We start from the raw sequence: 25,390 nt of genomic DNA, 5'->3' as shown, positions 1-25,390 counted from the left end.
AAGTAACATCTGGAGTCCGGGTACAGATACAAATGGCTGCAGTTCATCAGCTTATCCTCTCAAATTGCTAATGTCCATGCCAATAACACAGATAAACTAAGACTGAGAGGAGCTTGCTACATATATGCAGGTGCTTGTACCAGTGCAGTGTCTTAAGGAATCAGGCTGTCTCCCCTCAGCAATATGCAAAAAAGCAATGAATCTGCCAGCTGAGACAGGATGCTCTAGCACTAGGTGGGAGTGGAACACACCATATCATCTTAATAATGTATTTATTGTTTTGCTTTCTTGCACCTTCCTTTATTGCAAAGCGAGGTTCTAAACAAATTACTTTTCTTTTGTCTTTAAATCTTTTCTAGTAAAGACGTCTCTGAAATCTGACACTTTGAAGCGTAGCAAATTCACTAGTTTTGGGTAGTCCAGCAATGTCAGCATGTCTACCACGCAATAGACTGTGGAGTTCCCGAAAGCTGGTGGGAGCATCACTAAGTTGCAGGGATGGCTAATGTGAGGTAGGTGGACAGCACAGAGTTGTCAGACTGCATTGCCAGCTGCTAACCTGATCAAGAGCCGTCATAAACTCCACATGACACCGGTTCTTCAAAACAGAGAAAAATGTTGAGACTAGACAGGAAAACGCAGGACAGTCTCTACCTGTGCTTAAGTTTCAAAGTAACAGTGTCCAAGATCATTTGATCTGCCAGGCATTCAGAAAATCTCTGCTATAAAACTACCACTAAAATACATAATACATTCCAGACAAAAACATAAAGCTTTCAGATTAGGTGCCAAACACCAAATTTTCAGTTTTCAATAGTTCTTTTGAGAAAAAGACTCTTTGCCTCACAAAATAGTTCTCCAAATAACTGATCTTCTGAGTTTGTAGGTACTTTCAAAAGCAGTTTCTTTCCATGCTAGCACAGATAACGTGTAATACAATACACGTAATAAAGTCAGTGCCTTTTCAAAGTGTGATGAAAGCAAAATAAAACAAAACAACCCTGCAGCAACCCATGAAGGAATGTCAGACCACGCTTTTTGTTGTTACCTTAAATCTCTTCTTCTGGCCATCTCTCCCGGTGAGATAACCCAGGGCAGGCTCTGGGGAAGACATTCCAGGGCTTCGGGGGAAAAGTCAGAGAAATCCACACCGTACTCTGTCAGGATCCCTTCTGTCTCTGGCTCAATCTCTCCAGCCTGTCCAAGACTTTTGGCCAACTGCCTGCAAAAAGAAAGAAAGGGATGGTTTTTTTAAGTGTCTTAAGTGTCTTTAAGTATACTACTGTCATGTTGTTACTGTCCCCGCAGAGAGGCTGCTGAGCCCTCAAACATACTCTTTCACCCATTCAACTTCTCCCTGAGTGTTGGCAGAGGACTTAGCAGGAATTTAGACCATACCATGACTTATGTCTGCTGGAGATGCAAAACACTAGCCAGACAGTACCCTGGGCTGTCTCGTGCATCTCATTTTAAGGAGACGTTTTATATTATTAGGTTTTTGCAGAGGTACGAAAATGTCAAATTTTAGAAAAAAATACATTCAACAGGGATAAGAAAAGCACAGCCCCCCACACAGGCAGCTCTAGCTTTACACATGGCTGGTTCCCTTGAGATCCTCCTTCCTCTCCTCACCACTAAAAAACGTGACTCACCCCCCCGCTACCTGCAATGGAGAACAGGTTCCCACCAGATCCCAGACAGCTCTGCAGAAGACTGCTCCCAGGGAGCTCAGCACACTGCTCTCCATCCCAAAGGATACGCGTCCCTGCCTGGGCAAACTGATGCCCTGTGAAGACATCATAGGGTGTGAGGAACCCTTACTGCCTTCCTTACAGGAGTCGCATGCACAGACATGCCCACAGATTGTCTTTCCAACCATTTTCCAGACTCTTTCCAGGACCTAAACATTCCCAGTAGTTTGTCCCTCCTCTCCTAGCTAAGCAGAAGCCTCTGAACCAGGAGCTAACTGGAGGGGAGCCAACGATCTAGAAGCAAGTCATAGACAGGGGAAACTGTCCTCCACATGCTAATAGTCTTTGATGAAATATTTTGCACATGTGTGGATGAGGCTGCTGCTCTATTACGCTTAGAGAAAGTTTCCATCTGCTTCAGTGCAAACTCCAGCACGCGTTTGTCCAAGAGCCCTGGTGTCAAACAAGCATTTGGCTCTGGACATAGCACGCAAACTGGGACTCTAAAGGAGTGGGACATTTGTTCCCTCCCTCCCTGCTTACAAATACTACATGAGAACCTATGTCCCATGGTGGCTTCCCTTGTCCCCTTTCTCACCCCCAGATTGCACTACAGTACATAGAGTAATTTTTTTTTTTAATACACTGCCATTAGGGCGAATGGCACATTACAGTCAACAGAGATAAGGCTCCTGACCCAAGAAAATTACAACTGAAATTAAGGCAAATCCATCAAAATATGACACAAAAGAGAGAGGTAATAACACAGTGCAAAAACAGCCACTCTAATAAGTGTTTTTCCACTGCATAAAATACACAATCATTATATTGATCCTTCTGCTTTAATTCCAATGAGTGAGAACAGGCACTAATTACTTTCCTAAATTGGGGCCAAAACAGTGCACTTGTCATTTGGACCAGCAAGATGCTCTCAGGGCTTCAAATGTGCCATAAACCCACAGAACAAACCCCATCCGCACAGCGCAAGCAAGCCCATCTTCTTTATAGGAGCACAGCTATCTCTCTTCACAACGGGAAGGGCTGCGTAATAAACCTGTCACATCGTGTAATATGCTGGAAAGGATTGCGTGCTTCGTGGCGTGGTAAATTGTAGAGTTCACATTGCCTAGCTTTAAAATAAAAATGAAAACAAGGATAAAAGATATTTCCCTCCATTGTTTCGATTTTATGTACAAACTGTATGGCAGAAATACGTGCGCATTTGGCATCGAGGCTGAGTTCTCTGTTCCTGCAGCTTGGTCCCAGTCTGATCCTTATTTTAATGTAAATAAATGAGGCATCAGTTTTATCTCCCTCTCTCTCAGCAGTAACAATAAACCAGAGAAATCATCACTTCATTTCCAACATCTAGTGCGGAGCTGGGAGACTGAGGAAGGACGAGCCTGTTGGTCCGCAGGCCCACCAGCACCACCACGGACAGATTGAAAAAAAAATTTTGCCCTATCAAAAAGAAATGGCAAAGGCTTGAGTCTCAGGTGCCCTTCTCTTGCAAGGGTAGAGCTGGGAAGTGCACCAGGAGGGCGGCTGGACGTCTGCATGACAAGTCATGGAAAGCAACTCTGAATGCCAGAGTGCTTTCCAGCTCAGTCTTGAAACCCATGTTCTTTTGATCCGTTTACTGAAATTAGATTACGAACCATAAGGGGTTTACCCAGAGGTTTGATATAGGACTAATATTTTTTTAATAGTAATTAACATTTGATTTACAGTGTTCCAGGGAACATTTCACAAGTACCTTGAAATAAAAAGTGTACAACTGACTTTAATTGGGGCCATGTTACAGTCACGCAGACATGATGACTTGCATCAGAGCAAAATCTGACAGGACAGCATGTGATCAAAGGTAACGCATATAGGATCACCGGTGGCCCTGGAGTAACAGCCAGGCTGTAAAATCACTCATGGGGCTCCACGGCCACCAAGGGTAGCAAGAATAGTTCAAGAGGCTTATAAACAACAACAGGCACAGGGCCCAGCGGCAGTCAGACGTTCACTCCCAGGGAGCCACGGTGTCTGTGACACCCCAGGCTTGCGTCTATCTCTTTTTTTTTTTTTAAATGTTAAAAGGTAAAAAAAATTATAATGGTTACAGACGTAAAGACTTCTTTTCTGTGACGTTGATGGGGGAGCATTAGAGCACCTTGGAGGGTTCCTTGAATACCCTCGGACTGATGTCAGACACGGCGGCAGCGTGCACCGATGGGAACGTGCTGCAGCCGGGGCGCTGGGCAGCACACAGCACAGGGGATTCCTCCAAAACAGCCACAGCTGCACCCTCACTGAATGCTCTGAGCTGCGATTCACCGGAGCTTGACCTCCCACGCTCTGCGCCTGGGGCAGAGCCACACTCATGCTGCCATCTCCCCCTTCATGGTGACACTGATGGCATCTATTCGGCCACCCATTTCTACAAACATTCGAGCTCTCTCCACTCCCCAGACTCAGCTGAAACTGGCCAACGTGTTCAAAGGCTACAGGATAAGAACTCTCCAGAAAGACAAAGCATAATTACATAAGGCTTGTTTCCTTTGGAAAGCCGGGCAGGCTCCCAAATGGGAGTGAATAACTTCCATGGGGACTTCAAAACCTTACTCAGTCTCTCCTGGAGCAGACTGGTCCACAATCCTACACGGAGGGTTTCTTTCAGCGGCAGGAGAACATCCTACACATCAACAAGCCACCGCTCCTAGGGGAAGCTTGTATGGAGCAGGAGAGGGGACAGCGAGGAAGACCACCCGGCTGCTCCCACCGCCCAGGGCCCGGAGCTCACAGGCAGAGCTGCACAGGCTTGACAAAGCCCGAAGGCCCCAGTGGAGGCGGCTGCAGGGCTGAGTATCACGGGGACAGAGAGCTGTGCCATGGGAACCCCCAACGCCCAGGAGCACAGTCCAGCCCCACTCCGCACCATGGAGCTGCCTCCCTTCAGCTGCCAGGCCACCCGCCACCGGAGCACAGGAGCAGCATGGTGCTCCCCGGGAAGGTGGGGCCATCCACGCTTCAGAGGGGTATGGCGATAGCCGTGCCGAGGGAACACAGCTTTCCTGAGAGACAGCCCCATCTGCAAGAGGGTGTTTTTCCAACAGAGCTACACTGCTTGGGAATCAGACCTTCCCCCAAGCCTTACAGTGAGCTACCCAAGGTATCTAGTCCTTTCCTCTCACGCCAAATACACTTGGGAATTAAAAAAAGACAAAATAAAATGCCAGAGATGAAAGGAATTCAAGCCACTTGGATGGTTTTGGAAAGAGCGTCAAGTGAAAGAACATCCTGCAACGTTTCATTTTATTGCAAATGCCGTGACAAATCTTGTCACCTTGACAGACCAATATCTAAGGCTCTGAGCTAGAATAGCCACAAGCCCTGTGTGACACAGAGGGAATCAGTGATTCAACATTTTACTACTACTATTTTTTTTTTTTAACAGTCTCATCCATCATCCTATGTGGGGGCAGAAAAAAAAGATTCTGCTTTAATTATCTCCAAAAGCGTGGAAACGTCTGGACTAATTCTCCAAACAGTCTTGGACTCCAACACTGAAAAAAGGTCCCCAGAAAACAACTACACGTAGCAGTACTTGTAATATTTATCTGGAAAAGGAGAATATTTTGGAGCTATTTTGCTTTATCTCCTACCTGAAGCAGGTACAGATAAATGGCATTTCACTGCCACCGTAAAATCACTTCACATGCAGGAGGGAGCACAGCATCACACACTCAGGGCATCACCAGCAGGACATGGAGACATTAGTTCTTCCCTGCTCCTTCCCAGCACAGTCGGGGTGACACGGTGGCCTTCAGAGGGGACAGTGTCTCACTGGTGACCACCAGGTGGCAATCACGACACAGAAACGCACCCCCCTCCCCAAGGGGACCTCCAGGGACTGTCAGGTTGCCCCTGTGCAGGTGACCGCTCTGGATGGCCAGTGCCACCACCAAACTCTTGGCCAGGGCATCCCACTGCTCCAGCCACACGTGGTCACTGTGAAGACCAGAATACGCTGTGAACTGTGCTTGGAAACCCGGCACTGAACTTCCCAAGGAAAAAGGAAAGCTGAGGAAGGTGCGTGACCAGCCTGGGGGAGTTCAGCTGCAGGATGGAGAGTACCTGGAAACACCCAAGGCATCCCGGGGAAATGATTGCCAACGATGGAGGGAGTTTCCCTTGTCGTACTTCCAGCAGATTTAGACGGTGCAGAGTGATGACCTACAGGCTCTTTAGTCCACACACCTTCAAAACCATGGTGGTGGTGCCAAAGGAGTATCATGAAGTCTGTGGGCAGAACTAAGGGGTGCACAAGAAAGTTCAAAAAACCAAGCATGCAATGAGCTGCAGATCACCTGCTCTCCTCTCCTTCAAGTGGGCCACAACTAGCAACACGGCTTATAAACAAGCTTATAAACCAGCCCAAAAGCAAACAGGAACTTTTGGGACCTTCAAGAGATTTCCTTGTCTTTCAGTGTTTAAACAAGCATGTACTTATAGTTAAAAACAAAATGGGTCACCAAGGTTTTATGCTCCCGTCTCCATAAGGCACTTACTGAAGTGCAACCGAGTCCCAGAGGAAACGGCTATGTATGAAGACAATCATGGACGTTTTCTTTCCTGACAACACCCTTTACACCTTGGAAACTATCAAAACAGCCAGATGAGAATATACAATGTTGTCAGAAGCACAGATTGAAGACACACACATTAGCCAATGAAAAAAAGACATTAGCCCATCCTCCTAATCTCCCCCGTTTTTGCTGAAAAGGGGGGGGTTATTCATGACAAGAAGCCAAGCAGTACAATCACCCTCCAGTCTTTTCTCTGTTGGAGTCAAAGAAGAGAAAGAAAAACTCTGCCAATAAGAAACTTAGTCATAGTGAAGTTCACAGCACAGCCAGCCCCTAGTTAAGTGGGGCTCAAAGGGAGGGCACTTCAGTTCATGCACTGCAGTTTAGCTAGGAAATACTGAGTGACTTAATGGCTCATGTGGCTCTCAAGGAGTACACGTGAAACTCGCTATTACTGGGCACACAAAGCAGCCACAATTGATAACAAACTCAAACTCAGGGAAACAGGGACTTCAGTATAGTTTACTTTTAGTTTTAGGGTTGGTAGATCTGTGCCAACATGCTTAGTCTTAAAAAAAAAAAATTAGGTAAGTTTTAAGCTTTACCAGGAGTTTGAGCGGACGACTCCAAAAACCACGGTGCTGACACCGTACGTCAGTTCTGCTACCCCATCAGAACAGCTTTGCAAGAGGAAGAGAAAACTTGGGCTTTATGCCCAACTCCCACTACTGCACATGCTCCAGATTACATCCAGATCCCCATCACCTGTAAAATTTGACCACAGCATTGCCATAGGTCAGATTTACCTACTCTGGATCACCAACTAAATCAGGACTGCTCAGTTTTTCCCAAGATAACTGAATATATTTATCAATGTCCATTTCTTATTGAGACCCACTCAACAGGAAGCAGCATGGCCACTCCAGGTGGGTGCTTGGTACACTGCAGCAATTCCCAAGAAAGAGTGAAAATGCTGAAAATTACAGGGTCTTCCTCGAGGAGAGGCAAAATGAACTTGCAATCTGGATCCAGCCCAGCATAGGTCATTTGTATAGCCCTGGCTTAAAATCTCCTCCTCCATGGCAGTGCCTGCAATTTGAACTCTGGACAGCAATGGCTTTACAGTGCCTCCTGAAACGCAGAGTGCAACACCCTTCTCATCTGCTTCAGGAGTGAATGAATCTTCTCTTGATTTCTAGTATCCTTTCTTGAAGCAATGTCAATTTAAAGCCACAAAAATCTGTGACTTCTTTCTGCTTCTTATCAGTAAAGGCTTAAAAACCAAAGATGAGCCTCACAGCTACTGACCTTCTTCCTCCGGCAGAAGTGAAACGCCTACACACTGTGTACTACTCTTACACAAAGGGAGGAAGGATTGAAAGGCTGTCAGCACCCCAAGGTGCTTGTGCTGGTCAGGCTAAGTACCTGTGTGTGCTCCCTCTAGACTGCAAGCTCTTCTGTGCAAAGACCTTACGCTCATTAATGCTGTGATGTGCCAGCACACTCAAGCAAGCACCAAAAGAAACTAACATTATGTAGCCATGAGATTAACTAGCAATGAGCTATCCTTAGCCTCACCACAATTTAACCACCAAATACCAGAGGGATACAAGACAAGTATCTTGTTAACAGATTCCTGTCTCTATCGCATGTATCAAACTAAGTGAAACCCAGAACTCCAATTAGAAATCTCAGTCATCTCTACTTCCAATGGCAGCCACATACCCTGTTGCAAAGTTGCTGTCTTCTTTCCAGTCCACTATGCGACAGATGAAGAGCATATTTGAATAGTCCTCAGGCCTGGTCACAAAGTCTGGAGGGCAATCAGCCAAGGACACATAGACCCTAGGTACTCGGTGGTCCACAGGTGAGAACATGGCACACCTCTTGAAGAGTTCACTGTTCTTGTCTGCCAGAAGCTTGATGAAACCTGTAGCTGCTCGGGAATGTTTCTTTTCCAAAATATAGACCACCTGGAAGAGACAAAGGTTTCTACAGTTAATACCTTTAGAGAAACTTATTTTCTTTAACAGAATAGGGATACACAGAGGCTTAGCAGAATATCTGAAAAAATCACAAGGCCTATATCATGTTTTCCCTCTATGTGTATATGTGTGTGTGCAGTTTTTAACTGAGTACCTATTTACAATGTATTTTCCTTGCCATCTTGCTCATGGCTATAGAAGAGCTAAGTGCCTTCCAAGTGCTAGCTCTCTACAGCAATTTTCTTGATTACAGAACAAAACCAGACAAGAAGCAGATGCTTCCAAATGCAAGGAATTAGCCACAACATACAAGCAACTCCTGTAAAATCTTTCATTTGTATCCTCGGCCTGTGATTTCGACCTTCAGCGCAGAACAGGCCAGTCCAAAAACGGTGCCGCTGGCGGATCCAACGCTAACCACAGGAAAGGATGTGCTGTGGGGAATTTGGCAGTTCTCTCCTCCTCTCTGTGCTTTCTGAAGTTAGGGTTATTTTACCTTTATACAAGAAGGCTTTGAAAAGAATAATAAATTACAATATCACTAAATAATTGTTCCAGAGAGGTGTTCATTCAGGCTATATTTTTGTAGACCATAATAAATCACTGGATAACAGAAATATTATAGCCGATTTCCTAAGCTTATACAGAAGAGTCCTTCCAGAAGGTTTCAGGAGCTGCACCTCTGTGCGATTCTGAGTGCTGGAGTTGCCACACTGGATGGGACCAGAGGGCAGCCCAGTCCAGAAGAGGGACCAGAATCAGAGGCTGCAAGGGACAGCACAAGATGTGGAAGAGACCTGACTCAGCCTGACCCAGTAGTCCTCTTCTGGTCTCTTAACATTCAGAGATTGACTCAAATCTTGAACAAACAGCACTAACAGCCTTTCCAAAGTCTGAAAGAATTAATTCTGACAACTTTGGATATCCTGACACTCATATTAGTATCCAATCTTTTTTCTGAATCTTGCTAAGTAATTTTGCATAACAAACAAAGGGAATTTAAACTAGGCTAATCGATAAAAATAACAAGACACTTGATTTTTATCAGATCAGACAATTACTCTCTTTGAAACGGGGAATGAGATGCAAAGATCAACAGATGGAGACTACAAGGAGGCCAGGGCTGGTCTCCTTCAGCCTTTGGGAGCGCACACGCGGTTGCTTGTCACTCTCCATGGAGTTACCTTGGCTGTCCTTTGAAGAAACTTATCTGGGAGGAGCCTGGGATCATTCACCTTGGGTCCATCATCTTGCTTTGTTCTGTGCACCCTGCTGATCCCAACAGCCTTCACTGCATCAAACAAGACAAACACAACAGTTACCGTAGCACATTTCTATCACAAAGTCGTGTTGGGCCTTTGTTCTAAACTACAATACAAGGTGCGTGTAGTAGACGTATTTGAAAGGAAAAAGATCTCTTAAATGTTAGAATAGCCAAGCATGAAACAATTATTATTTCTCCAGACTACCACAGAGAGCAGATATATGTTAACTTACCATGCAGATCTGCTGAAAAACAACAAAAATCAAAATAAACCCAAACTTTACAAGTACAACTATACCAGCCATAATAAACAAAATGGTGGAAAATACATTCTGTTTATTAAATACTAAGAACTACATTGATTTCCTGGCTTTTCTTAGTTGGAGTCATTAACATCATATAAATAGTCCGTTAAGTACATACATTCACTTAATATTTAGTTTCCTTTAAAAATGTTATGCAAGGTTATAAAATGCGTATCTATCTCTGAAACTGAAACAGATCTACTAAGTTGACCCTCTTCGGCTGTGGATCAGGATTATGAAAAAGTCTTATGAAAGTAATCACTACAGCTCCCTCCCCCTGAAATTTCTTCACCAGATACTGAGAATATTTAAATCAACTGTCAGCTAATCTCTAGTTTGTAATTTTCAAATATTCAGGTATCTGAGTTTGCAAGTATCTGCTACAGCTGGCTGGCACACCGAATGCACTTAGTGTTAACAAACATCCAAAGTGATCTTTGCCACGGAGAAGGCTGGGACCAGTCTCTTCTTGAGTTGCATCCCTGCTGAGAGCCTGTGGCTACTGTTCTGACAGCGTTTTTCGGATGGAAACATCAATGCACTCTTCTCCGGAGGGCTCATGGAGGATGGGTGCCTTTTTCCACTTGTATGGCAATCGCATCCATCCCAAGCACATGTGCTAAAATCAAGCCCCGAGTGTTCAAAAGAAATTTTGCTTTCTTAAAGAAAGACCATGGCACCAACTGCAAGTTTCAAGGGTCATAGCTGTCACTGTTCCCCTTAGAAGACATGAGATAAAGCAACGTTTCGCTGAAGACTCTGCTCCAGCAGGCCAACGGCACTCATGCACGCCAGAAAGCCTCAAGGAGAACAGCAGTGACACGCAGACCCTGGCCCCCAGATGACGCCCATCTGTCCTGCAGGGACCCTCGACGGAGGCTGCTGGTGACATGACGGATGAAGGGGGCCACGCTGCGGGAGGGGAGGCTGCAGCTGCCGGCAGTGCCGAGCAGTGCCGGGGCGCCGGTGGCTGGCGCTCGGGGGGAGACGGGGTGGCAGCGGGGGCCAGCAGCTTGCCCCGAGGGGAACGGCTGCGCACCACCGTCACAAGGGCAAGTTCACAGATGGTCCTGCCGCCACGGATGGCCTGGGTTGCCTTTGGGCAACGTTACCCCAGCAGTCGTTTGACAATGACAGCTATTGCTCTAATGACAAACTCTGGTTCTCATATGCTGCTAATTATTCCCAGCTTTGCCTTCTGATACAAAGCTCTTCAGACTTCGCCTCTCCCCAGAGATCATCTTTTTCAGAAGATTCTAAGTGACTTTAATTTTATTTTGTCTTTACTGACTTGCTAGCAAGGCTGAGAGGAGAACAGACAGATATTCAGCAGTTTAAATAAAAATCTATTTTCCTTGAAAAAGTAGCAGTAGTAGCAGCAGCAAACCCCTTTCTCTTTTACTTCTACTGAAATGAATTCAGATGTGCCACAACTGGGGTTACTAAGGGATAAAACCACCCAGAGTTTCATGGTGACAAACAAGATGAGGGAAAAAATTGCTTGGATAATTATAAACAGTTTAAAAAGTGGGGATACCCAAGTTACACACCTCATTTGCTCGCTGCCTCTAAGATCTCTGCCAGCTAAAGGTCATACCAAGCAATCAGTTAGTAAACAATAAAAGCAAAGAGCCGTTTTGTTTTCTTAAAAATTTTCAAGCCATCGGTTAATAGTCATGGGCTTATGGTGTGCCAACCATAAAGACAGCTAGGACAAAGAACGGGACGATCTGGAACAAAGAAAAGTTGGCAGGTGCAGAGAGCAAGGGGAGGTTGGTAGCCTTCCAAAGGCCATGCCTTCGGGCACACTTGCCACAAGCCCAGGGCTTTACTGGAGTGAACTCTCCCCCACTGCACAGCACATACTGGTTGGAAGAGAAACCAGACCTAAATGTGTTTGGAAAAAAGCAAGAGCTGCACTCGCTGCTTTCCCAGCGCAGCAGAATAACAGCACCGACTCAAGGCACAATGGGCAAGAATGAGAAAAGCACCAGGAGCCACGCGAGGAACACGCCCTTGTTAGCACTGCCTTCTTTCCACTTCTCCTTCCAACTCCCATTTCTCCAAAAGTTGCTTGCATTTTTTCACGGAAGCAGCTTTCCCTGTCAAAAAAGCAGCCAGCAGTGGTGTCCTTGGGAGGTACCACATACACGCATACAGAAGCACCAGGAGAGAGCTGTCATGGGGAGCACAGCAAATGGGTCACCACAGCTTCCTTTGCCTGGGATGAAGAACGTGCAGGGCTGGGGCATTGCCCCCCACCCTGCTGACGCTGAGCCCCACGTGAACCCAGTACAGGTACCAGAAAGCATCTAAATTCTCGCTGCAGCACATAGTAGAACCTGCCTTTTTCCTTCACAGCCAAAATCAACCAGGGACCTTTGACTGGCTGGATAGCAACTTCTTCCTCAGGGGTCTCTCCAATTTCAGCATCCCTCCAAAAAGATCCTAGGATTATTAGAGACTCCAGCAGACAGAGGCTGGGATCTACAACTATACCACCAACAGAAAGAAAGAAGGAAGCAAATCTCAGCCATTTACTTATTCCTACCCATCTTTCTTAATCAACTTCAGTATCTAAAAGGTCATCATGTACATTTACTGATGGGCAACGCTCCTGAAACAAGGGACAGGGAAGAAGACACATGAGGAACTCTGCGCTCTTGGGGCCAAGAGATATGGACTTCTCTATAGTTTGTACCTGCTCCTTTTGAAGTCAAAATTCTGTCGGTACCAGGGCTGCATTTAGTGCTTGGAGGTCTACATTAGCAGAGCACCAGCCATGAGGGCTCAGCTACCCAGATCCAACGTCCACCTAGCTCACTTGTGAAATTACTGCACAGAGACCTCAGTCTCAACAGCGATAATCTGCCACGAGAGTCTGGTACTTGAGTTCCCTAAATAGACTCCTGACAGTCCCTGCCTTTCGTTGCATGTCCCCCTTCCCTCCAATGAAACTGGAACTTGGTGGGTGGGCAGAGAGGGGAGGCATCAGGGCCCCCCAGAGAGGTGGTGGTCTAGAAGGTCTGAGCTGGGAGACACAAACATCTCCCACACCAGGGCAGAGCCACGGAGGCAATCCTAAAGGAGAGTTAACTTATGAGAGGAGCAGGATTTTGAGCAGGGGAGGTGGGAAGAAACTCTGCATTATGCCAAACTAAAAATGAATTATTCTGACCCCTTTACTGCCGTGGTTATCCAATGACCGTTCAATATTTCCACCCTGGGCAAAGACATGTTTTCTGAGAAAGATTTACTATGTTAGCTTGGGCAATACTTCATAAGCTTATCTTACAGTGAAAACACACTTCAGCAACTAGGATCCAGTGAAACTGCATTATAATCTCAGTGTTTTCCTTTCAGCGATTATCTGACAAACCAAAACTGTAATAGTCTTACTTAAAAAAAAATTAGGCACTAGATACAAAAAGCAACTCAAATTAGTTATGTTATTACCAACAAAGTAGATCCAGGACACTTGGAATTTGCCTCCCTCTGTACGAGATCAGTTTAGGCAGCTTCAACACACACTTAGATTTGCCTGACAGGCATTCCTAGGTCAAACTTTTTTTTTTAAAGCCCCCCAAATTTCCTTTTACAATTAAATTACCATGACATGAAAAGGTGGCCAAAGTGGACTAAAAGCCATCAGACTAGAATTCTGATTGCTTGTGACAGATCCAAAATTATTTTCACTAGGCTTGCATTGGTCACTGTGGAAATTTGCAATTCTGTCCAAAAAGAATACAATTAAAGATGCAATATCCACTTGCAAATGAAAATATATCGCAGTTTCAGATCTCAAAAACAACTCACTGGAAAAAAAAAACCCTCTCTCCCTGGATGGAAAGAAACAAGTTTTTTAAAAAAATAGTTCAATGTTTGCTACTTCAGCTAGGGAAAAAAAAAATCTACTTGAGAAGTTATTTGGCTTATTCTACATGGGCATATCTAAGAATCCCATCAGAAGGCATTATTGATATGAAGCTTTTAAAAAAGAAAATACTGCTCTTGTGCTCAGATACCAGCACATCCATAGCAAAGCCTACTACTTATTAACGAAATAACAACACTTAGGTTCTCTGATGTCTGCTGCAATAAGCAGTTTTCAGCATATTCTGTTCTAGTACCAAATACATAAGGAAAGTAGTGTAAAACAAAGCAATTTATTACAAGTATCTCAAGGATTGCGTGTCACACTCAAAAAGGATGTGTTTTTGGAAGTTCTGTCTATATCAACACAAGAGACATATGGAAATGAAAACTCCCTTCAACCAAAAAGCGATACGTTCAAATGCATGCAGAGATTTGCCCTGGATTAGACGATTCTGCTACAATTGTCGTTTTTAGGGACGACGAGAAGGAAATGTGTTGCTCTTTAGAAAACAGTACGAGGACTCTTCACATTCTGTCATCGACGTTTATTGGCACAGAACAGGTTTTTCCTCCAGAACACAAAACTAACGGTAGGAACCAGTGGTTCACATCATACTTGGTCCTCTCTTCACTAAGTAAATCAAAATGTAATTTTTTGAGGATCAAAGCAAAGGGATCTGGTTTCTTAGAAACACCTGTCCCTAGCTGGATGAGTTCAGTTCCTACAAAGTTATTTCGGTACCTACAGAGGTAGGAGCTCTGAGCTTCTCCTGACCTTGGCAGATTTCTCCCCCATGGAGTCCGCAGTACAGAGGGTCCAAGTGAGCTCTCTCTGCAGTCTCACCCAGCAGGCTGAAGAGCCTCTCCTTCCTACCCAAAGGTAGGGAGGAAGGAAAGTGCCGTTTCACTTGGCAGCAGGTACTATCCAAAACTGGAATTTACTATAAACAGGCTATAAGAAGGCTCGCTTGGGAAAATATCGTGCAAGCAGCAGTATTTTGCGAGTATTTATATCTCCACACACACAGCTTTCCACCTGTGATGGAGGGAAGACAGATAGTTCACCATGATGAGACTGTTAAGCCAACAGCTTTGGAATCTAACATGTGCAGCCTGTCCAAAATCAGCCTAACAGCTCCCGCGTGCAATGCAAGAGGGCTCTGCGGGTAAGAAGCAAAGCGGCTCCAAACCATGCAGCACTCCCGAGCTGTCTCATCACAGAGATGTGTGTCTAATGAACAGGACTCACTTCCTTAGAGATGTTTATTTTGAATACTCATTTAAGCAGACTCAGCCTGCCACAGCTGTTCGTGTCTAAACACCTGAACTCACACACCTGCGTGCCCAATGGCACACTGAAGACAAGGACCAAAAGACTCAGAAAGAAGATTTTTGAAGATGCACAGGCGGGAGGAGACCCTCAGAGAGGGAGAGGAAAGGCATAATAGCGGATGCGTACGGCAGAGAGACAAGCATCTGCAGTAACACAGAGCAAAGGCAATGTGAAGAGGTGAGTATAGCTGGCTTCCTTACACATGCAACGCAGCCAAGCATGTATGTACTTATATTTAGCCACATCCACGAGGAAGGATGGAGGAGATGGCAGAATGATGAGACAGGAGTGTCACTTTCCTTAGAACCCTCCAAGTCTGATCCACAACAAAGATTCAACATCATTTTGGGAAGCTGCCATCTAGCCCAACAGATCAAGTCACAGCTGTCTCAGTAGTCACATAACGTTACCACAACCACAGCAGGGGTACTCAGGCCTCCTGGCCCTCTCACGTCCTTGAGAAGGAGCCAGTCAACAGGGGGTTTGGAAGCTTTATTGCAGCAGAATTAAACCTCCAAAAAATCAGGTAGTGTTGCAGTCTACATAAATACAGTTTTATTACATTAATGGCAAGTAAAATTAAAATGTTACAAAAACATTTCCATTGAGTATTTTGCCTATCTACTTAACGTTCTTCCTTCCTGCATGTGCATTTGTTCCTAAAGTGTGTGTGTCCAATTTTACTATTGAATGGAAAATATGTTCGCTGAATGAATCCTAATCTGATTCATCCTGGAAACCTTGCTGCTAACAATGACCATACTCTAATATGTTTATCTTCACACCCACCATTCATTCTCAGTATCATGCCCTCTCACTTACTTGACCTAAGCTTGTAACTCAAAGGAGAAACACAGGTGAGTTCAGGAACATATGGTAATACGCTGAACTTAATCTAATTCCTGTTACCTAATTGCATAAGTAATTTTTTTTTTTTTTTGCCTTACTTAAGAAGTCATTTGGGGGTCAAGATAACTTACTAGAGAAGAACAGCATAAGAAGCTTTCCCAGCATTAACTTCCATTGCAGACTTCAGCTGTGCAACAAAAGAATAACTGGAGCTTATTCAGCCCGTAGCATTTAATCAATGCAACCGTAAAGCCCAATTTGTTCAATACCACTAAAACACTTTTCTTAAGTTGCTATACTGTTTATTCTTCAAGAAATGTATGCTCCCATTTAAGAAAAGTTATAGCAACAACCAAAAGAGCTAGATCCAGAGACCCGCAAACATGAACTTAGGATAAACTAATACAGAGCTGTCTTGAGCAGCTGAAACGGCTCCAGCTTCTCTGCTGGTTTTCCAGGCTTCAGCAGAGTGAAACCGATCTGATTTTTGACAGTTCCACCTCAAGGATTTCTATTAAAAGCCGTGTAACTGAGAAGATTTCCTGGTGAGCTTTCACTCTGCTGTGGCCTAGAAATGTTAAGAGCTATGCAGTGGAGACGATCCATCTCCAGAAGGCTGCAGGCTAGGAAAGAAGCGTGAAGACTCCTTAAAAGCACTCAGAGCGAACAGGAGCCTCTGAAGAGGAGGGAGAACATTTATTCCTTCCAGCAGCCAGTGCTGTTGGTGGGCTCCAAATTTGTCAGATTTCATGGCAGCTAAACTGAAAGAAGGTGGGGGCTGAGCAGAGCAGAGCAAAGGGACAGCATGTGGTCCAGATTCTTGTCACCATCATCCTTTCCCTACCAGCCTTGGCCGAGGAGAGGAATAGTAATAGCTCCCTAAACTCTGCCTATGCCAATATGAGACACTGCTAACTGCAGAAGGGCTCCAGGTGCCAGAGGAAGACACAAAAGGCAGGTAGGGACCTAGTCAAGCTTAAAAGAAGAGAGAGAGCACGCAAAAGCACAAGACGGGGCATGGAAGTGCATGAGAAGGTGCAGAAGTGCAAAACAGAGATTAAACTCTAGATTATAAATACATTTTCTCCCTTTGCTAGAAGGATCCAAAAACCTTTCTAAGCACTAGCTTCAGAGCATCATCTTGAGAAAAGAATGGAGAATGGAGAAATTAATGCATTATCACACAACCATACTGCGAAGGTACCAAATGCCACCACTTCTGTTGAGCCAAGTAATCCCAAAATACTCAGTAACAGCCTCCAATCAGTAGTAGTGTGGACACCAAGCAATTTTAGATTATAATTTCTGACCTTACCAGGGCTATTAGGGACTGACAGTCACATTTGACTTGAAAACTGACTGACCAGCGTCCTCCTGGCCAATGCTGAACAGACAGGCAGACGAGAGCAAGTTCTGCAGCAGCTCCAACCCAAATTCTGTTGACTCTACCTATTATCCATCAGCTATTCAATTCAATTTTCCATCACACAATTGGCTGAGTTAGCTGTCAGTTTATTCTGCCTGTAAATGAGCTATTTCTATTTAAACTTCATTACGTCAAGGCAGTGAGCAAGCCTAGGACATTCACATATTCGAACTCTGATTTGCAGAAGTGTAGGTGTACGTGGAAATCCTGAACAAACAGAACTATCTGACTGCTGCCAGGGCAGCCAGGCCACCAACTTGAAGACTTCTGTGAGCCACTCCGTGGGAAGCAGGATATTCTGCATATCTGGTAAAGAAAGATCTCTCGTGAGAAGGGTTGAAAACAGCTGAGCAAACTAGTTTGACAAGGATAGCTTTTGGCATAGTGACACAGTTTTACAAACTTTTATTTGAATATCCTTTCGCTAAGAAAGGCTGAGGCACTTTTATGAGCACAGCTGCCATTCTCAAGAGCACAAGTAGCTGCTACTGTTCGATTGCTGCTGTTTCTTTATCAGAGTAATCTGATTCCAATATTTAACAAGAGACAGCTCACATTTGTATGAAACTCGTGACATGCAAGTCTGTGTAGGGTTACAGCATAGTAAAGTATTCTGTACAGAACATTTTGCACTTTTCCTGGGTTGGGAGGATACAGAGAAGTTTCTATTTTTTATTACATATTGAAATGGAGTATAAGGAAAATCCTTCTACTGCTGTGACAAGTCACAGAAATAATGTATTCCAGCTCAGTACTAAGAGATAAGATAAAAGTTACATTACCTCTTTTGCAGTAGTCAATGTAAATGAGGATTAAGGAAAAGAATTACAAACCTGGCAAAGGTCACGTAGACTGGCGGATGAATTCTCTGGACAGCAGTGACACAGAGTAAGTTGAGGTCTCAGGGTAAAACACAGAGGACTTGCATGTCAGTACCAAGCACTATAGAGAATTAATCTTTTCTGTGTACACAATATTGTTCAGACTAGTGCCAGGACGCTATTGCCTTGCTCTCTGCCTGCATTTCAACAGGGCATAGAAACCCCAGAGAGGGTCTGAAGGACACTAGTAAGGGAGCTGAGAAACCTTTTTCAGGGTGCTCATTCTTACTGACTTTGTAAAGAAAAAAAAGCAGAGAGAAGATTTGTTCAGCTTGCAGAGATATTTACACCTTGGAAATATAGCTGAAAATGCAAAAGGAAAGAGGTTTCCAACTTTGCTAAAAAAGATGTACCTCCAATGACCAAAACTTAACATTAAGAAAATCTAACTTTGGAACAGGATAAAATTGCTCTTTGTGTAGAACAGCATGCTGGAGAGTAAAATGGCTCATCACTTCCTAGATTAGAGACTTTTCTGAAGATAATCTTTGACCCAACTTCTTTGCAAGAAGAGTTCAGAATAGCAGAGCAAACTCGTTTGACCAGGACAGCTTCTGGCATAGTGACACCAGTTATGAACTTTTATTTAAATATCCTTGAGCAAAGCAAGACTGATGCACTTTTATGAGCACAAGAACTTTCAGAAAGCACATGGGCTGAGAATTAGGCTGAATGTGATGGTCTCTTCATTCTGTAGACTTCCGTCTTGCTTATCCCATCTCTTCTGGGGTCTTAGGAAGAGAAGGGCAGGGAGCACAGCTCTCATAACTGAGCACTTAGTGAAGACAGATCCAACATCTGAGTCTCAGCCTGCAGCCCCTTGCATAACAATTTGTACCAGTTTGCTTTAGGCCCCACAGAGGCATAGGAAGCCCAACATACACTGACTTCAGGGAAATTCAGTCCACTCAAATCTGGGCCATAATCAGCGTACACAATGTTTCATGCTTCAGAGCTTCTGACAGCAAGGGCCAACCCGAAATTCTTTGCCCCAGCGTGTAACTAGAGATGGAGGGGGTGACTGGTGCTCTGACGAGGAACAGAGCCACAACGAGGACACAGGCCAGGGTAGAAGAGATATCAAAACAGCCTGCACTCCCAGCATGACCCAGAGTGCTCTTATTTGAATGACACATCTACTTTTATTCTTCATGGTTCATTCTGACCATCAGCAGCAGAACAAATGAGCCAGCAGCAAAGATATTGCGTAATTCTACTCCTCCGTCAGAACAGACAAAAGCCATCTTGCAACTGAGAGGCAGCAATCTGCAGAGCTTATGTACATGCACAAAGATTTGAGCACCGTCTGGTAACGTCTAGAGCAACATGGTTCTGGTTTTTCACCCCAGAATGACTAAAATTTACTTTTGATTCTATTAGGGTAGCTAAGGATATTTTTCACCCCCAGAAATCTGGTGGGTTTTTTGTTTAGTTTGGATTTTGTTTAGGTCTTTTATATATATGGATCTTTTTATATATATACACATATACACACACACATATATGTATGCATATACATACATATATAAAAAGCACGCGAGAACATGATAGACTGTTTCTTGATTTTATTTTGTGAAACATGATACCCCTGATGGCGTCTTTGTCCAGCTTGAGATCTTCAGACTGCCCTGTGTTAGGGAAAAAAAGAAGAAAGTCCACTACAAGTGTTCATTTAGGAGTTGCACTGGCCACAAATTATTTCTCCTGGTCTCTCCTGTGCATAAGGAGCTGTGTAACAAACCCTACAAAGCAACGCTCTCAGGGAAAGTAAATCACCAGTTTTGGTGGGTCAGCAAGAAATGGCCCCAGGGGATCTCATCTCCCACCCACCTCTCTGTGTTTTGCTGCAGTAGTTGTTTCCAGCAGAAGGGATGTAACATAAAAGACGAGACTCATATGCAGTTAGCTTGAAAGGAAAGTTCAACGGGCAGCATCAGCCCAGCAGCCCTCCCGGGGAGCCCACGTTACACTGGGAAGGGCACTTCCACTCACTACGGTCCAACCCTGCAAAGCCCTCTGCCTCCCAATGCCCGTCCCACGTTCCAGTAGATGCCCTTAGCTAAGTTCTGCCTTGAAAAAGTATATGTTTGGTCCTTTTAAAAAAGCATTTTGAGCCACACCTGTGAAGGCTGAATTTGGCAGGATCTTTTCTTTTTTCATGACAGTTATCACTGATGCTAGAGTAACTGTAGCTGTTTTCCAGGCAAGACTTAAAATCTGGATAAGTGATGATATGAGAAATTGCATGAAAGACAGGAAACAAGCCAAAGCAATCATCAACTGCTCAAAAACACCTTCAGAAAAAGCAGCATTGTAAACTTTATATGTATAAAAAAAGGAGGGCATTAAAAAGCAGAGCAAGAAAAAACTAGAGAAAAATCCAAATGGGTTATACAGCCAAAGAAGCTGAAGCAACTATTAAAAGAGGTGATAGCAAAACACAAACTCAGCAGAAATCTAACTGGCACATCCACACCAGCCACAAGGCTTGTTAAGGATGAACACGGAAAGGCCTTGAAAACAAAAGAAAACAGCTGGCTTAGGCAACTGCAATGGAAAAGCAGGTTGGATTTCAACTATGTAGACAAAAAGCTGATCTAACACGTGCCCTACAAGTATTCTCCAAAGATAGAATTAAATGGCAAAAACCACTCAGATGGCACAGATTTTAAGAGATGACTTGATAACCTCCAAAACAAGTCACTCCAAAGGATCTCGAGGAACTATGATGCATCAGGAAAAGTAACTCTCATCAAGCCTTTACACTAAGGCACATTTATACAAGTAAAGTAAAATATTGGCTCAAGTCTGTATTTATTTTAGATGCTGGTGTCAAACTAGAATGTATTTCTCTGAATTTTAATTTGGCATTGCTATCAGAAGCAACAGAGATGCAACAGACACGACATGTGACTCAGGAGCATTTTAGGAGTTTTAGAATTGTCGAGTCAAAGTCAAAGTGGCAGCTCAATGGCGTACAGCTACAAAACAGTGTCCAAGACTGCAAAAAAGATGGGGTTAATAACTAGCTGTGTAAAACACCTGCAGATAAGACGAGTAACTCCCAAGTCAAGCCCTATTCTGGAAAGTAATGGAACAAGATGGAAGTTGGTTCACATACTTTGGCAGTAACTCAAAGACAGTGGAGGTACCCAGAAGGAAACAGCATCACGAACTGGTGAAGTGGCAGCTCCATTCATGAGCTGAAACCAATGTTTTGTCATAAAAACTACAACACTTCCACTCAAACGTTATTTCCAGTTTTATTAACAGATGGGTGTGAAAAATGGAAGTCTACCAACAGTATAGGCAGAGGTCTGTGCATCTTCAAAAGCAATCTCTCAGGAAAACACGAGGTATTAAACAGAGCAGCTTTAAAACCACCGCTAAGATTTGTCAGAGACCAACAACTACTTATGTCCTAAGTTACTGCCATCTTTTCCAGACAACTGGGGCATGCATCAGAAACGCACCAGAATATCTGTCCTGGCAAATTTTTCACCAGCAGCTGAAGGCGCATGTTAAATGTGCTAATTGTCAGAATCCTTTCAACACACAGCTCTTCAGGAGGCAATTTAGTACTAGAAAGGACATGCAAAGAGCAGCATAAGCATAGTTTGGGACAGGGGAGCCTATTTTATTTTGCCCTAAGCAACACTTGATGGTTTGGATGGAATTCAGATTCGGAATAAAATAGGTTTGCCTTCAAAACAGATCGCATAAATTGGCTTTAGGTTTTAGTGCAATTTTCTTTTTAAATGGACCAAATCTTTAAGTTGCTCATAACTCAACTGCTTGAAAACAGCAGCAAACCTAACTGCCCCCAAGGAAATATATTCTTATCCCCAAACTGAGACACATAGATTGGCCAGCCAAGCTGCAATGAAGGAAACTGCTACAGCAGCATCTTGAATTAAACAGCAACCAGCAGTCCCCAGACAGCCCTGAGAATTGCAAATCTAAAGGTGTGACTTCTGTTTCACAGATTTACTTTGCGTCAATCAAAACTATGTAAAACCCAGTCCTTAATATCCATTCAAAACTATGAAGGCAGTTTAGCAGAAAGGGATAGAAGTGATAAGGCATTAAGCTTTTATGTCTGTATTTTATATCTTGCAGCAAAGCAAGGCAACAAAGTAATACTTCAACAGTTTGCTCAAATAAAGGTTTAAATCAGCAATCTGATCTACTCACCCTTTTCACCAGTATCCAGGGAAAGTTTCTTAATGTCATCGGCCAACATATCCTGCAAGTGGTCTTGTCCATGCTCTGCATCGTTATCATCAAACTGAGCTTCTATAATGACATCCGGACTTTTAGCATCGCCTTTCGCTGTCTCTCGAGGAATGCAAGTCCCCAACATATCCTCGGGGATGTCTGATTCATGTGTGGCTTCTGTTTCTTTGTCACTACCATCTGGCTTTATTACCTGAAGGAACAGGGGATTAAAAAAAAAAAGACGCAAGCTAAATCACTGGACTGAAGGAAAAAACCATTATCTTTCCTTTTTCATCTGCATCCCCAAGGAGCTGACAATGAATTGTGGGTGGCTGGTGGCACACTGCAATTGCCATGTAATTAGCCACAGATATTGCACAATCAAAAGAGGTACCTCACTAGGATAAAGACGGGAACGGCATGGCTTTTGCAATACCTCAACTGTGACAATAAAGTATCCAAAGCGTATCTAGAGCATAACCATAAAGTTCCTGCCAAGCCTCTAATCGGCTCTCCAGAAGTTGGGAGTAAGTACAGAGAGGGAGAAGGATACACTACAATTTAATGAGTTGCTTAGACCATTGTTCACCAAGATACACTAATCATCCTGGGAAGTCCCAAAACTCAAGCAGTTCCAGTGAATGCTGGGATCATGTCAAAGCACATCTCCGGGAGAGCTCCCCAACACACAATTAGGAACAGACTGAGAAAGTACAGACCAGAGAACACGGTGCCCTGCGACCCGCGGAGGAACTGGACTGTGGCAGCTTGGTAAGGCACAAAGCTTTACATTTATTTTAGGCTCTGGTCTTTTTGTTAAAGGCACTCAATTATTGCTGTTACTTACACAAATCTCCTAATTAAATTACTGAGAGGAACGAACTCCATTAGAGTACAAATTGCTTAACCATTAACTAACTGATAATTCAGATAAGTAACTGACCATAGCTACAGATTTGTCCCCGCTTTAATGCAGCAATTGCACAGGGGGAGGAGAAACCATATGTGTAATCACGTCAAACAAAATCATTAAGAACCCATGTCCCAGTAAAGCAGACACCAGACCTGGATGGCAACCCTCACTGCATGTGACAGAGGCAGAAAATGCTCCATCTCAGGTTATAATGATCAAAATGGTTCATACCTTGGACACATATGTCTTTACTAGCATCCTTCATGCAACCAACAGCGAGTTGCAAGCACCTACCCGGCCCTAGAACCTAGATCCAGGTTTTAGTTTCAAAAGTGTTTAAGTTTCACTCAAGCTGTGGTACTTCAGTGCGAGACTCAAATTGGCGTGGAATGAGAAATAACCTGCTAAACATTAAAATGACAAAGAAACTGGGTGACCCCATTCCAGTGCCTTCCCGGCAACTGAGCTCCTCTCCAGCTGGTGAGGACAGGTAACTCCCTGGAGATGCTCCTCCAAGGTCCCCAGTACTCAGCATCGCTAACCCAGTACATGACACCAGCAACTCATGCTATCAGCAAGGTAAGTGAAGGGCTCTTTAAAAAATGCAATTAAAAAAAAAAAAACTTTCTGGTAACATACTTGACAGATATAGTCACTAGAAATAAGCATAAATAGCCTCAACAGGTCCTAGCTGAAGATAACCATTCCAAGTAAGAAAAACAGAATCCAAAAAGCTCCACAAATTATTGTTTAGTCACTAAAAAGCAAATCAGACCTGTACAGGGAAAACTCACAATTTTACATATACAGAGCTACAGTCATGCTTTCAAACAGTACCCATTTCTTTCTAATCTTTTCACAATACATAACAGAAATAAAATCAATTTTAAAACAGGGTTGAATTCAAGTCTTTAAAAAAAACCAACTCAGATGACATTACTTTGAACTCTTGTTACCTTTTGTGATGCTGCTTTCCATCTTTATTTTCATTTTTTAATATGTATATAACTTGTTACCATAACAGATTTTGACTCAAACATTAAATTGTGACAAAAAGGGAAACAGTTTGGCAAAAGTGGGAGAATGGCCGATTATTAATCCTGGCTACATTTGGTACATAAAATACTGACACACAATGGTCTGGGCAAGAACAGTCTATTAGATTAGAGAGCTGACAAGGCTCCACACGCTAGTGACTCTGCCAGTGTGCCTATCCAAAAAGAAAACCAGTGTCAACAGTAATGTTTGGATCCTACCATGGTCAGATGTGGATGTACTCAGCTCTTAAATTTCAATTGCACCAGATGTGTGCAAGCGTGCAACTGCAGCAGGAGTTCATTTTCTTCAACCCCGTCAGGCTTTGCCTGAATTTCTTTCTCTCCAAGTCGTTCTTTGGAGAGCGTGAGATGCGTTTCGGGTGCTAAATTACAAAGCTTTCTATATGTAATGCAGCAAACAACATCAAATATATCTGAATGATAGGAAGTGCTTCTCTAAAGATGCAGCACTGAAAAGCTTATGCTTGAAGAGTTTATGTTGCATTAAAGAAGGCAGCAGATACAGATTTCTTTTTAAATGCTATATGCTGAAATTACCGTGCTTCCCCCAAGCTAGAGGATACACACTGCTGTCGCTAGCTAGCATGATACTCCAGCTGTGACTACCTAAGCCCCCTGTCACACATTTCCTTATGGATTTGCAAATGGATTTTTAAGTAAAGTTTTCCACAGTCCACAAAATCACGACCTCCACGCAGCATAGAGCAGCAAAATGTCCAGATGCAGGCAAGCATGGGTGATAGGATTTGTTTTCTTTTTAAGGCCAAGACAGATCATTTAGGCTGACCTCATACATAATAGAGCAAGGAATTTCACCCAAGATTTCTTACATCACACCAAAAATTTAGGGAAGCTGCACATCACAAGACTGGAAAGCTGCATAAGACTTTACAAAATCGGGAGCTAAATGGGTACAATTACTCCATTTAAGATGATCAGAGTTGCTGGCCAACATGAGCTCATCGCACAGATTCCAAAAAGCAGGATCCTTCTGTATATGAGCAGCAGCCAATC

At 43.8% G+C, this 25,390-nt stretch overlaps 1 protein-coding gene across 5 annotated transcripts in view; it reads right to left on the bottom strand.

Moving 5' to 3' along the window:
* Nucleotides 1-25,390, bottom strand: part of DIS3L2 (DIS3 like 3'-5' exoribonuclease 2) — a 194,953-nt gene that overhangs the window by 111,519 nt on the left and 58,044 nt on the right. For all 5 annotated transcript variants that reach the window (XM_075157193.1, XM_075157194.1, XM_075157192.1 and 2 more), the window contains 4 exons: nt 22,382-22,616; nt 9,438-9,544; nt 7,994-8,241; nt 1,049-1,222 (listed from right to left, as the gene is read on the bottom strand). In XM_075157193.1, coding sequence (XP_075013294.1) covers nt 1,049-1,222; nt 7,994-8,241; nt 9,438-9,544; nt 22,382-22,616 — 764 coding nt within the window. The remainder of the gene's footprint in view (nt 1-1,048; nt 1,223-7,993; nt 8,242-9,437; nt 9,545-22,381; nt 22,617-25,390) is intronic.

This window comes from Calonectris borealis, chromosome 9 (genome assembly GCF_964195595.1).
Source record: "Calonectris borealis chromosome 9, bCalBor7.hap1.2, whole genome shotgun sequence".
In the NCBI taxonomy this organism is placed as follows: domain Eukaryota; kingdom Metazoa; phylum Chordata; class Aves; order Procellariiformes; family Procellariidae; genus Calonectris; species Calonectris borealis.
This window is presented reverse-complemented; position numbering and strand designations above follow the sequence as displayed.